The 13,515-nt window shown below is 51.5% G+C and overlaps 2 protein-coding genes across 2 annotated transcripts; one reads left to right on the forward strand and one right to left on the reverse strand.

Moving 5' to 3' along the window:
• Positions 1-308: 308 nt before the first annotated feature.
• On the forward strand, positions 309-2,750 carry L3040_006135 (uncharacterized protein; the record flags this gene model as incomplete). Its single annotated transcript, XM_007288427.2, has 3 exons — positions 309-504; positions 558-1,266; positions 1,322-2,750. The coding sequence occupies 3 exons, from the start codon at positions 309-311 to the stop codon at positions 2,748-2,750; spliced, it is 2,334 nt and encodes a 777-aa protein (XP_007288489.2).
• Positions 2,751-10,104: 7,354 nt separating this feature from the next.
• On the reverse strand, positions 10,105-13,116 carry L3040_006136 (uncharacterized protein; the record flags this gene model as incomplete). Its single annotated transcript, XM_066156608.1, has 7 exons — positions 10,105-10,208; positions 10,258-10,855; positions 10,906-11,330; positions 11,380-11,503; positions 11,602-12,335; positions 12,444-12,909; positions 13,102-13,116. 7 exons carry the CDS (start codon positions 13,114-13,116, stop codon positions 10,105-10,107), a joined length of 2,466 nt encoding a protein of 821 aa, XP_066011307.1.
• Positions 13,117-13,515: the final 399 nt, after the last annotated feature.

Here is a 13,515-nt window from a genome sequence, read left to right on the forward strand (position 1 = left end):
CTGACTCGACCTGCCTCTCGACTCGCAGTTCAAGTGGCTTTCTCTTTTTTTCCAACGGATCTGCTGGATCACCGAACTTGATTTCTTATATTACCCAGAGAGCTCGCAATGAGTTGCTTCAGCTCTCTCCTCTTCGTCCTTATCCTCAATTGCTGTGTCATTCCTACATATTCCGCGTTCAATTACTCCTCCACATAGAACTATAACCTCCTCCTCCTCCTCCTCCTACTCCTCCTCCTTCTCCTCCTCCATACCATACCTATCTACCTCTCTCGACCAAGTTGGTTCTAGACTCGGACCAGCTCAATATGCCCGATGAGGAGATCCATTTTGAGAGACCACCCGGCCACGAAACACCAACCTCCAGCCGATCACGCTCGTTTTTTGGCAGGAACTCGCTATCTGATGGGCACACAGAGTTTGAAGAAACTCAAGAAGAAAAGGGACGGCCGACGAAATGGAGCATGGGAGTCTTGAATGACCCTCATACCCACGAAGTTCCCGGTAAGATCCGATCAACGCGCCTTCGAGAGAAGACAGACTAACGGGTATCCCAGGCTCCGTCCTGCTCCTCACTGGTGACCACAACCAACCCCTCGGACTGCGAAACGAACCTTCCAGGACATCTTCCTCTTCCTTGCCTACCCAGCCCAACCAGAGTAGACGACAATCCCACTATACGAAGCCATCATACGGGAAAAAGACGACGCCAGATGGCAAGATCATCCTTAATCCACAGCCAGAAGATTCAGACAATGACCCGTTGAACTGGCCAAAATGGAAGAGAGATGCTGCGCTTCTATCCTTGGGATTATTCTGCATGGTAGGAGGAGGTATGACACCCATTTTGGCTGCAGGCTTCACCAACGTTGCCACGACTTATAACGTCACTGTTCCTGAAGTGGCTCTCACGACTGGACTGTACATGATGGGCCTTGGTGTCGGATCAGTCTTTGCTTCTCCAACAGCAATCCTCTATGGGAAACGACCGGTGTATCTGGTCGGTGCACTAATTTTCATTGCCACGTCACTTTGGTGTGCTGCTTCTCCAAGCTACATCTCACTGCTTGTTGCCCGTATATTCCAAGGAATCGCTGTCAGCCCAGTCGAATGTTTGCCTTCGGCTACCATCGCCGAGATCTTCTTTCTTCATGAGCGTGCATACCGACTTGGTATTTACACGCTGCTGCTTCTAGGTGGCAAGAATCTGGTCCCACTTGTCAGTGCTGCCATCATCCAAAGGCTTGACTGGAGATGGGTTTTCTGGTAAGTACCTGAAGTTTACCGGGAATCTTGAAATTATTCGGCTAATTTGAACCAGGATCGTGGCGATGGTTGGAGGGTTCTGCGCGATCGTGCTGTTCTTCTTCGTGCCAGAGTCATTCTGGGATCGATCTCCGGTTCCAAGAAGCCGGAGAAACTCCAACAATGCATCTAGACTGTCCTGCCTTTCAGGGCTGAGATCACACAAACCACCGCCGCGGCCGCCGAGCGCTTTAGACAAGCAGGCGGATGGTAACCTTGATGACATGGCTCAAGATAGACCGCTATCGGCTATACCTAGTAGATTTATTGCAAGCAAAAGGCCAGCGATTGTGCATCGCACAAGCGCAAATCGGCATCATCACGTTGGATTTGTACGGAGTGGGTCTGAACAAGACACAGAAGATGCCAAGCTCCACGGAGCATTGCAAGGAGACCGGCTCCACCATCACCATGGTGCAGAGCATGAGTTTAAGCATCTCGTCGAGCCAACTGGCGACGCGCCACCGACTCCAGCATTACACAGCTTGAACTCGCCATGGTACAGGGACGTGGAAAAAGAAGGCGTAGACTACATGACAGCTGGAAACCCTGCTCGAGCTGAGCCTAATATGAACGTTGATGGAGGTATTTCTAGAGTGGGGACCGGCTTGAATTTTGATAGAGGGGCTTCAAGTCCCACAACGCCAAAGTCTCATTCTCAACGGTATACCGCCGGTCTCCGAGATGGACCTGCCTTGTCGTTTGCTCAGCAGCTGAAACCTTACAATGGACGGATACACCAAGATAAGTGGCTCCGGGTAGCCATACGCCCTTTCATTCTCTTTGCCTACCCAGCGGTCCTCTGGTCTGCTATTGTCTACTCCTGCGCTGTGGGATGGTTGATTGTACTCTCCGAATCTGTTGCGGTCATTTACCGAAGCCCTACCACTTATGGATTTTCCGCCCTCTCCACGGGTTTGATCTATCTTTCCCCGTTTATTGGCGGAATTCTCGGTACCGCGGTGGCTGGCAAGGTCAGCGATATCATTGTCCGAGCCATGTCGAAACGCAACGGCGGTCTATACGAACCGGAGTTTCGTTTGGTGATGGCTGCTCCTGTCGCAATCACTACGGTCATCGGCCTCATGGGATACGGCTGGTCCGCCGAAGTCCACGATGCGTGGATCGTTCCTACCATCTTCTTCGGCGTCATCTCCTTCGGTTGCTCTCTCGGCTCAACAACAGCCATCACTTTCTGTGTCGATAGCTATCGCCAGTACGCTGGGGAGGCCCTCGTCACGCTCAATTTCAGCAAGAATATCTTCCACGGTTTGGTATTCAGCCTGTTCTTCCCGCGGTGGCTGGAGCGCAAGGGCTCCAAGTCAGTGTTCATATGGTTGGGCGTCATACAGTTGATCCTCATGACTTTCACGGTCCCCATGTATATTTTTGGCAAGAGGGCGAGGATGTGGACTGTGAGGAAGAACCTGATGGAGAAGTTCTAGATGGGTAATGTGTATTGTTGAGGAGGGTGCTGCATAGATTGGCTTGTGGTGCATGGGACAAAGCCTGATGGGATTGGTTCCTGATACATGCCTGGCGCTATTATACCCGGAGGGAGATTCTGTGCTTCCTGCTAGATCGTCTCGTGGAAAGTTGTAGATACCTGAATAATCGTCCTAATTTGTGTTTTCGTGCTCTTCTGGCTTGTTGCGACAGGAAATGCCCAAATACACGAGATCCTCCGCCACAGGCTCCGCCCCTCGACCTCCCGGCTTGGGATCTGGATTTGAGCGTGGAGCCGCAGACGAGGATGCAAAGAACTCGATTCTCTAAACTGAACTGAACACTGTAAAGTTGCTAATGTCAACGTGTGTGGTAGCTAGCCATGCTAGCTCGGCTATCCAGACTAGCTCAGCTATCCAGACTACCTACCTACCTACCTACCTACCTACTCACCTACTCACTCACTCACTCACTCACTCACTCACATACAGAGTACACTCACTCACATACAGCAGCCAGCAGCCAGCAGCCAGCAGCCAGGACGGACGGACGGACGGGGACGGGGACGGAAAAGACAAGAAAAGAAAAGACAAGACAAGCGAGTTGTGTAGTTGTGTACCTATTTATGTAGTTATGTAGTTATGTAGTTGTATCGGCGACAGGAAATACGGGTACACGGGTATAGTACCTAGAGAGAGATTGAGAGTGAGATTGGACTGCGGTACTGGTGGAGCTCTCTACTCTAGGCTAGGCTAGGCTAGGTCTCCTGGCTGGCTAGGCTGGGTTAGGCTAGGCTAGGTTGGGCTAGGTTGGGAATTTGAGATTTTGGGATTTGAGATATTGGATCCTTTTTTTTTTTTCCCTTTTTTTTTTTCTTTCTTTATTTATTTATTTACGCAGACTGGGTGGGTGTGAGTGAGTGAGTGAGTGAGTGCGTGACGTGACAATCACAGCATCAAAAGTGCACGTACATTGGGTTTGGATTTGGATTTGGTTTTAGCGATCGATGTTTTCTTTGTGTGCCTAGATAAGGGCCTAGGTAGGTAGGTAGGCACGGTAGGCACAGCGGCGGAACGAGCCCCTCTTACTTTTTAGGCGAGGGGATTGTGGAGGCTATAGGTAGGTATGTACCACCAAGCAACCTACCTACCTACCTATCTAGCTATATATCACGAAAGTACCATCGTGCGAATTTCGAGTTTCGATTAATTGAATAGCCCCTTTTTTGTCACGTACATGCTTGCCTTGGAAATAGACCGTATTCCACGACGAGATGACAGGGCCGTAATTAGGATTGCCGATGTCTAGCGAACTCTGGTGTGCTTGATGAATAGTGACAGAGAAGGACTTGACGCAGTGATTTTTAAATCGAGGAGGAGTTGGAAAGGTGCTCTTTCAAAAGACAAAATTGTATATAGCAGTAGCAGGGAGCAGTAAGAGGGGGGAACTTAACAGCAGAGAATCGGGAGAGCATATGAAAACACGGCATAATCGCGCAAACGAAAGAGCCCACACTGAACTGAAGAATTGTAGGATATAGGTAGCTTTGCGAGAAACACACAGGTAACGGCTATGGAGTGAATGTATAAAGTTGGGGTCAAGGGCTCAGCTCTCGCTGCTTTCCCAGCAGCAGGCTGTTGCGTTGATTTTGAGATGTGAGGATGATACTTTCCTGCTCACTCCTTCCCATGACCCCGGAAGCAGAAAGCACTTTCTGAGGAGTGATGGGACTGAAGTATAAAAGCCCGTCTTGTCGCTCTTCTCCCTCTTCTCTTCGTCTTCTTCATCGTTCACCGTCTTTCATTAATCACTCATCACCGAGATGATCAAGCACCGCATCCTTCTTCTGTCTTCGCATCAGATACTGCACCCTTCATCTGCCTTCATCTGCCTTCATCTGCCTTCATCTGCCTTCATCTGCCTTCATCTGCCGTTGCATCAAACACTTATCTTCTTCCTGTCCTTGGCTCAGAGCGCTCGGCCAGTGCTGTGCTGGCCTGTTGAGCTTCATCATCGCCGGAGATCCATTCTCTCTATCTGTTGGACTGGAACACAAAGGTACGCTGTAGTAACACCCCATTTCGTCATATTGATAGGAAGAAACCCCTGCCGGACTGGTCGGTGTCTGGCAGGCCATCACGACTTGGGACAACAGTGCTGATATTCTCTGGCTCAGATCACTCGACCGTGGTATTGGTCTATCGAGCTTCATCATCGCCAGAGATCCATTGTCTTTATATGTCCTAATTGGACTAGAATCTAAAGGTACGGAGTAGAGATCCCCATTTCGTTATATTGATAGGAAGACCACCTGTCAGGCTGTTCAGTGCCTGGCAGGCCATCACGATTTTGGAGAATGAAATCCCACCCAACCCCTCCATGGGGGCTAGCCCTTCCCATGGCTAGTCCCCCAGAGATAGGGTGGGGACATATACACGTACATCTCGTCAGCCCTAGGCTGACGAATGTGCAAAACACAATTCGCCTCTAGGTCTCGGGTCAACGGTCGTTCGGGCTCAGCAAACATCATCGCCCTTCTGTACCATGTGGAATTGCAACCTTCGACACAAGAGCCCTCTCCAACTTCTCCAACCAGCTGTGATATCCATTGGCTTCGACAACACTTCGTCTACAACACAACACTCCTCGTCACATATCCTCGGCCCAGGCTGGATCAGAACGACCAACACACAGATATTCCTCAATATCCGGTCGAAGTGTCCCAAAAGAGTCTACTCGTAAGGCCGACAACTTCCCTCCACTTGCTGCTTGACAGGGAACTGAAACCAAGTTGACAGGAACGCAACACTCCGCATCAAATCAGAACAATAGCAATGACGACTCGAAGAACTTCCTCTCCATACCTCTTCCAGTTGCTTGACACTAGACGACATCTGCAACGCGCCCTCGACATGGACAACTGAGTTGTCACCGTGTGGTCGGACACCGGGCGAGGTTCAGGCGATGGAAACGCAGACACCTGTGGAGGGGGGCAGGATGGATGGCAGCCCGTGAGAAGCATACTGGATGGGACGCGGAATGGATGCCGAGATAGATGCTCGTGGTGAGAGGGCGTGGAGAGCGTGATTTGTTTCAGAAGCACACTCGCCAGTCGGTCGGTCGATGATCGGGGTCTGTTGGTAGTGTGGCCGGCCGATGAGGTGAGATTGGTGGCAGCGTGGCCGATTGGCAGCAAAATGACTGGGCGACCAGAAGAGCGTACGGGAAATTAAACCATTGACATTCCTGACCGAGTTGCTGTGAATGGGATTCTTGAGATGGAGGGAAAGTGAATTTTGCTTGAAATGTTGTTGTTGTATATCTGTCGGTATATATATGTGTTCTGTATAGGTAAGGAGGGGAGTGTTGGGGTTGGGGGTAAGAATTTTGAAATGCTAGGCTGTGGTGGGAAAACTTGCAAACGCTAATAAGTACCTCACTAAGTTGGGCCTTACCAAGTTAGGTACTCTAGTTCTAGCTAGTGCGTAGGAAGCATGACTCTCGTCGTCTGGTAGGGGGGAGTAACGTGATGCAAAGTGCGATATGGGAAGGTGTATCACTTGCAAGAAGAAAACGTAGATACTAGCCAGTTAGGCAGCAAAACTCGAATCTCTCATGTAAACTAAAGCATGCATGCATACAATACAGACAGTACTGAACAAGTGACAAAGATTCTAACTGGCGTGATATGGTCCGAGGAGGAGGAGACGAGGGCCGTCTGTACAGTAAGGTAACATGACAACAGACCAACCGCTTTCCAAACCGAAACATTAACACGCTGTCTTATGATGATGATGAGGAGGAGGAGAGAGGCGCACAATTGCATGGTGAGAGGGAGAAGCGACACGAATCGGATTCCGGAGCGTGGGGTGACAATAGCAAAAGGTATGTATGACTTGCGTCGATCATCTTGGAAGAATCTATATCGCTCCGCTGCGCTTGCTGGATTTTGACAGAGGGATCCACCGGAGGGCAAGAAGGACAACACGCTGAATTGAAGCGGAGAAGTGGACTGGAGTTATACCGAGGTGCGTGTGAGGCGAGGGTGAGGGCAAATGCTCGATCGATCTAGTGACCCTCGAGATTCGGTGTCGCAGATCCATTAGAGCGAGAGCCAGAGACGGGGCCAACGAAGAAGGACGACGTGATTTCGAGTAAACTGAGACGTGTGAAAAGGCATCGAGACGTTTGTGTTATGATGATTGCGGAATCAAAGCGAGGCCATCCCGGGGGGAAGCAGGTTGCAAGTGGTAAAGGGTCGAAGGTTGATTGATGTATCGAATCGGATCGAATTGAAGTTTTATGGTAAGGCCATCAGAAGAGGTCAAAGCAAGCAAGCTGTCGTTCATGATCTCGAGCAAACGCAATGATGCACAGGGCTGGTGTGGTGGTGGAGGTGGAGGTGGAGGTGGAGGTGGAGGTGGTCGTGGGCTGGGAAGCAGGCAGCTGAAGCGTGACTCCCAGGACTTTCCGTTCGGCTGATCGCGTCCCTTTCCGGCCCAGAGCGTCGATGAGAGCGTCAATCCAGCACCATGTGCGATATGATAGATAGATACCCGATGGATCGTTAATGAAGGATCTGGTAAGGCAGCTGCCGATAGGTCATTGGTTAGCTGGGGTTTTCGAGACAAGTCAGGTGACCATCGACGCTAGTGATCGTCCTGAGCAGGCAAGCAGGCAGGCAGGCAGGCAGGCAGGCATTCAATTGAGTCACTTTTACTCACCCGCAAGTAAGTAAGTGTTGTGGTCGTCCGTGAGTTCGGCGGGGGTGCGATTTTTTTTTTATTTTTTTTATTTTTGTTTTTTAGAGGTTCAGCTGCCGTAGTCTGGGAGAAGTCAGGATTGAACACGAGTTGGGCTGAGATGAGTCCTGTTCAGCTCCGTGCGTACCGGTATCTTTTCCATCGTCGTCCGGCTTCTGCATGCTGCTGCGGCCGCCGAAGCGAGGCATCTTGTCGCCAAAGTCTAGCAACGAGTCAGGAGTTTTCTTCTTTCTACTTCTTTCTCACGTTGAGGTTGCTTCAAGGGGGCAAGGGCTCTTCCATATGGCGGACAAGAAGCAGGAATCTAGCAGAGAAAGACATACCGGTATCTCGCTCTTCGCCTCCCTTCGGCTCGTCTCTGGTGGAAGCGAAGCGAGTTGTTGTGAAGCTTGACGCGGCCATTATACGTGAGTTGCGTGTAGATGTTTGGAATTGGGAAGCGGCAACGACTTGCGGTACGTGATTGAGAATGTGGCAGGAGTAATTATATGGAATTGATATTGTCTACAGAAAAGAAAAGAAAAAAAAAGACCATCGACGGCGCGAGACATGTCTGTCTATATATCAGTCATAACTGAAGGCTTCAACATCCACGGGGGGCTCTGATTAGCTCCCCGCAGCCTCGGCCTCCTTGTATTCCAGGTGAGCATCGATGGAGCCTGGCCGGTCGGTCAGGAATAGTCAGTCGTAGGAATAGTCAGAGTAGTCAGGAATAGTAGGGATAGGGATAGGGATAGGGATAGGGATAGGGAGAGGAAGAGGAACGAACGAGAGGGAGTTTCCGCCTGGGAGATACGGAGTGTGCCTTGCTGGTTCCATCTCTGAAGAGAGTGTCGCCTAAAGAAAAGGGCCCGGGGGCTCTAGGCTTTCCCTCTGGGGACGGGGGGGATTGGCTGATTAGCGGGCCGAGTACAGTCAGTCAGTCAGTCAGTCCGTCAGTCCGTCAGTCCGTCAGTAGTCAGTCAGTAACCTGGACCGAAGATAGAACCTTAAAAAAGATCTCACTCATACCGGGCACTGTAGCATTCATTCACTGATTATTCAATCATTCAATCATCCATTATCCATCATCCATCATCCATTATCCATCATCCATGCATCCATTAATCACCACTAACATGCCGGTCGGTGACTCTTCGTCCGATCAATGACCGAATGACAGACAGCTGAGTGAGTGCAGTCCTTGCGCCTGCGCCTTCCAGAAGCCTTCCTGATGTGTTCACAGAATCCAGGGTGGCAGGGTCGTGGGATCGACAACTTGTCCCGGATGTAACCAGTGCAAGCCATCAACGGACGGACGTATAAGCCTCCCATGTTGTAAGCCTCATCTTTGTCGAGAATTCAGTCCGGATCCTACGCCTTCATGGAGTGGGTGAGTGAGTGAGTGAGTAAGTGAGTGAGGGAATGAGTGAGTGAGTGAGTAAGTGAGCGAGTCGGTCGAGTGAGGCTCACCCACCACTCCTCCTGATCACGGATCTATCTGCACCACCACCATGACCACCACCACCACCACGACCGGGCAGGAACAGCCAGCCGAGGGAGAATCATTAACAAAACCAAGCCTCCCCCTGAGTCATCTCGTATGACATTCCACATTCCATATTTACATACATACATACATACATACATTCATACAACAAACATGACTTCACGGCCGCCGACTGCGATCCTCAGCCGCCCGCCGTCTCTCCTCTCCGTGTGCACTTGCTGCTGGCCCTTCCCTGCAGCTTCTCTTTTCGGCGCCCCAGCTCGAGGCTGGTTGTGGCAGGGCAATCGACGGACGGACGGACGTGGTGGTAGGTAAGGTAGGTAGGTAGGTACCTTACCTAACTACCTCTTGCTGACTGACTCCGCCACATCTTGACCATCCCATCTCATCCCATCCCATCTTATCCCATCCCATTCCCCAATCCCTATTCTCATCCTGCTGAGATCTCGGGCGGTGCCTTGCATAATGATCGGGACTGGGCTATCCCCATCACCGTTGGCTGGAAAGTGCGATGCAGGATGGGCTACCGGTATCCAGAACCTGTACCCATCCTGTACCCAGACTGTACCCAGACTGTACCCAGACTGTACCTAGACTGTACCCAGACTGTACCCATACCCACACCCATCCCCACACCCTCCCAAGCAATTCCAGAATCGACACTACTGCACCGTCCACGCCGAGTTACCAGTCAGAGACCAACGTCAGGCCGCCGGCTTTCCTGCACCCTCGTTGCAGGTTGCAGCTGCCACGACGGATGAGAGGAGATAGAAGATGACGGGGCTCCGAACGACTCCAAGCGAGCATTACAGTCACGGTCACAGCACTGCACGGCACGGCACGGCACTGGGAAGAGATGCAGTGAAAAATCATCGTTGGCTCATCAGGAATTCCATCATCAGGCGTCGCGTCCGCTCTTCCCCCGTCTCTTACACTCTTCTCGGCCCTTAAAAGTACACACAGCACCCCAAGACCAACATGGCCATAATATACAGAGAAGGGAAAGAAAGAAAGTGCAGAGGCGCCTATTCTACGCTGCCGTCCATCCGTCTTCAATCGCCGAAACACCTTTTCCACGCCTCGGTTCTCCATACAGAATCTCTAACCCAAAAAGTCGTCCAGGAAAATGCAAGCCAGCCGTCCGGCATCGGTATACGCCGACTCGAGGTCTCCATCAGTGGACTTGTGTGAGCGGATGTCGGATTCTGGTGGAAGCGTCAGCTTTGCAGCTCAATTGGACTGGAGCGGTCTGACCAAATTCACCCACGACCTTCTGTAACTCCGTCACGAAACGAAGGATGTCATGGTCGGTCGTTTTCGCTTTTCCCTGGAAGGCGTCCATGCCATCGCGGATCGGATTACAGGCCTCTCTGCCCCCTTTCCGCGTCTTGAATTTCCAGTGGAAGATCTCCTTGCACCTGTCGAACAGCTCTTGCTGGGTCAACCGCACCAGGTCCTGGAATGCCTCACGCTCCGTCGACGCTTGATAGCCATGATGTTGGATTCGACCTTCGCAGAAATAGAACGCGGCCCCGAGGGTCTTATCCATAACCAGGATCAGGGTGAGAAATACCCCGAACGCAACGGCCCAGTCCTTGTCCTTCGTGGTACTGGGAAGTGTGGCCCACATCATGCTCCCCCACTCCTTCAGGACCATTTGGATGCGCCGTTGTTGCAGGAGGAAGAGAGCGAGTTTGATCTGCCTCTGCGCACATCTTGGGGCGGAGCGTCTGGGATACTCTTGCTGGAGGTGGTCTTGCACTTTGTGCAGTGATTCTTCATCCAGGAAGAGGCTTCGCTCGAGGATTACGGAGGTTACGTGCACTTCGAGGGCTCGACGGAGGAGTTCGCACTAGAGGTCTTTAGTAAGACGCACCAGAACTTTAGGGAAACGCGAGGTACCTCATTTTTAGCTGCTTTACCGGCACTGTAATAGTTTGCAACCGCTCCCAGAAGGTGTCGCGGGAGATCCGACTGTTGATCCACATATGCAGTTGGAAGATACATTCCAACATCGCTCTGCACAATATCCTGGACATATCGAGCGTAGGAGTCCTGCATCTCTTGCATGGCAGCGAATGGTATTCCAAGCGGGGGGCTCGCTTTCCGCACCAGGAATGGGCGCGCGGATCCGCTCGATACTGTTTGGTGGTGGAAGCCCATCTCGGAGGAACTACTGCGCAAAGCCAGTGCCACAACATCTGCCTGGAGTAGCTTCCGGTACCCCCAATCCATCCGAATGCACATGAACTGGGTACCCCAGCTTGACGCATTCCTGGTCACAAAGGACTCGACGTTGGCTATGGTGAAGTGACCCATCAGGTAGGCTATTGAGACTTAGTACTGGTTAGCTGACTATAGGGCAGAGGTTCTTACACGGAACTAGGAACGTCGATAACGACTCGAGCGGGTCATTGAAGCAAGAGAAGAGGCAGAAACGTCTCTTCCCGGCGAGTCTTGCACACTGTTCACACGGTCTTCCTGGCGAGCAAGGGGAACACTATCGACGTCAGCTTTGATCGTCCAACCTGTCGAAGATCTGGCCGGATCTGGACGTTGAGGCGTTTGAGATATAAGACGTCTTTCTTTAGTACTGACCTTCGTCTTGGAGATATGACAAGCCCAACAAGCCTTGGCATCCCGCACATCTCGAGCCTGTTTCTTTTCTACATCTGTCAGACCTCTTTTTCGCCCTCGCAGAGCTTTCGCCATTGGAGGTCCTGGGATTGAGTTGAAGATATGCGAGTGTATCTCGATCTCCTGTTGAGGCGGCGAAGGCGTATGCGAGGGTGGCGAGGATTGCGAAAAAGGAGAGCCATGTGACGGGGTGTAGCTACTGGCTGGATTCGACATGAGAGCCCAAGAACCATCATTGTCGCTGGTCGGGCTGACAGGGTCCGCACCACGGTATTGGATGTTGGGCTGAATGACATCTAGGAATTCTTGCCTTGCTATGTGAGTCTGGTACGGCGTCCCTCGTATAGGCTCGAAAGCTACGCCCCCGGAACTTGTATTGTGCTGGTAGGCGTTGCTCTGCGAATCCCAAGGATTTTGTTGGAGACCCGCAGGATTATGCTGATTTTGTAGCTGCGGTTGTACCTGCGGTTGTAGCTGCGGTTGTAGCTGCAGCTGCTGGGTCTGGTGAGGTGCTATCAAAGGTTCCAATGACCACTGAGAAGCTTCTGTACCATACAACAGCATGTCATTGTTCCATCCAGGGGACACTGCCACGAAATCATTTTCGAATCTGAGATTATCGAGAAACGGCGAGCCAGGATTTGCAACACCTGGAGATGAAGCATCGAATGCCTGGCCTATATTGTGGTACCCCTCTATCACGGTTCTTGTTAGTACCGCGGCGAAGACGGCAGAGTGTTCAATGAGCCAAGAAACGATCATCCCCTGATTGAAGAGATGGCAAAGGAAATCAGGTCGCTTACCCGGTGGCTCCAGACCACTAAGTTGATTTGCAGGAGTACCGAAATTGGAGCTCATTGGAAACACGTAAGTCTCCGAGAAGGAGGATGTGGCAGTATTGGCCGCCGAGAAGCCCATGTTACTCGCATCGAAGCTTCCCAAGCTTCCCATTTGCATGTCCGACATGCCATCCATCTCCAAGTCCGCATTGCTAGTCCGTGGAGTGGTTATGGTCCAGGACGTCTCCTGGATCTGCGGCACCTCGCTTCCTGGAGATTGGCCACAGCTTCCCCCATAATTCTCCAGCTGCTGGAGATGGGAGTTCGGTTGGACAGAAGTCAACGTATACGCCGGGGAAGACAAAGATAGCCACGAAGTCTCGTCAGAATAGTTCTGGCGGACTACGGGGCTGGGATTCGAGTATCCATTCGAAGGGTGGTGAACGACAAAGTAACCCTGAAGATCCAAATTTGGAGTCTGACCGTAGAGCTGCTGGCCGTCATGATTGTTGATGTTGCTGCTGGTGGTGTTGTTGTTGTTGCTGCTGTTGTTGCTACCGTGGAGTAACTGCTCGGGCGACGACGACGAATAAGCTGGGGCAGCGGTACTGTGAGGTTGCGATGGGTAGTAGTAGCCTGGATGGTTGCGATACACGACTTTGCTCTTCCTCCTGCCGCTCACCCTACGCGGCGACATGGTCACCATCATCCTACGACATGCCTATGGTGTTTTGATGATTTGTTGTTGGGTTGTTTGGGTTGGTTTGCTAACACGGGGAGAATCCGAAGGTCAACAAAAGGATACAATTCAGTCAGTCAACCCACGGTCACGTGTGTGTGTGTGTGTGTGTGTGTGTGAGTGTGTGTTTTGGATGAAAAAGCTGGGATTACGATTACGTCGACACGCCAAAGAGACCAGGCCAGAGGTGTCGAGTGCATGTCCATCCGTCGGCCGTTGTGATTCGCCACGGGTACGACCGAGTATGTGTTGTGCAGGTCGCGCTAGGCTGCATCAAGGACACCGAGTAGGGAATTTCTTCATGATGTTATTCATATAGCGGTAGTACCTTAGGTATACATTCATAGGTACGCATAA

Source organism: Drepanopeziza brunnea (genome assembly GCF_022702325.1).
Source record: "Drepanopeziza brunnea f. sp. 'multigermtubi' strain 214-2 chromosome Unknown ctg10, whole genome shotgun sequence".
NCBI classification, from domain to species: Eukaryota; Fungi; Ascomycota; class Leotiomycetes; order Helotiales; family Drepanopezizaceae; genus Drepanopeziza; species Drepanopeziza brunnea.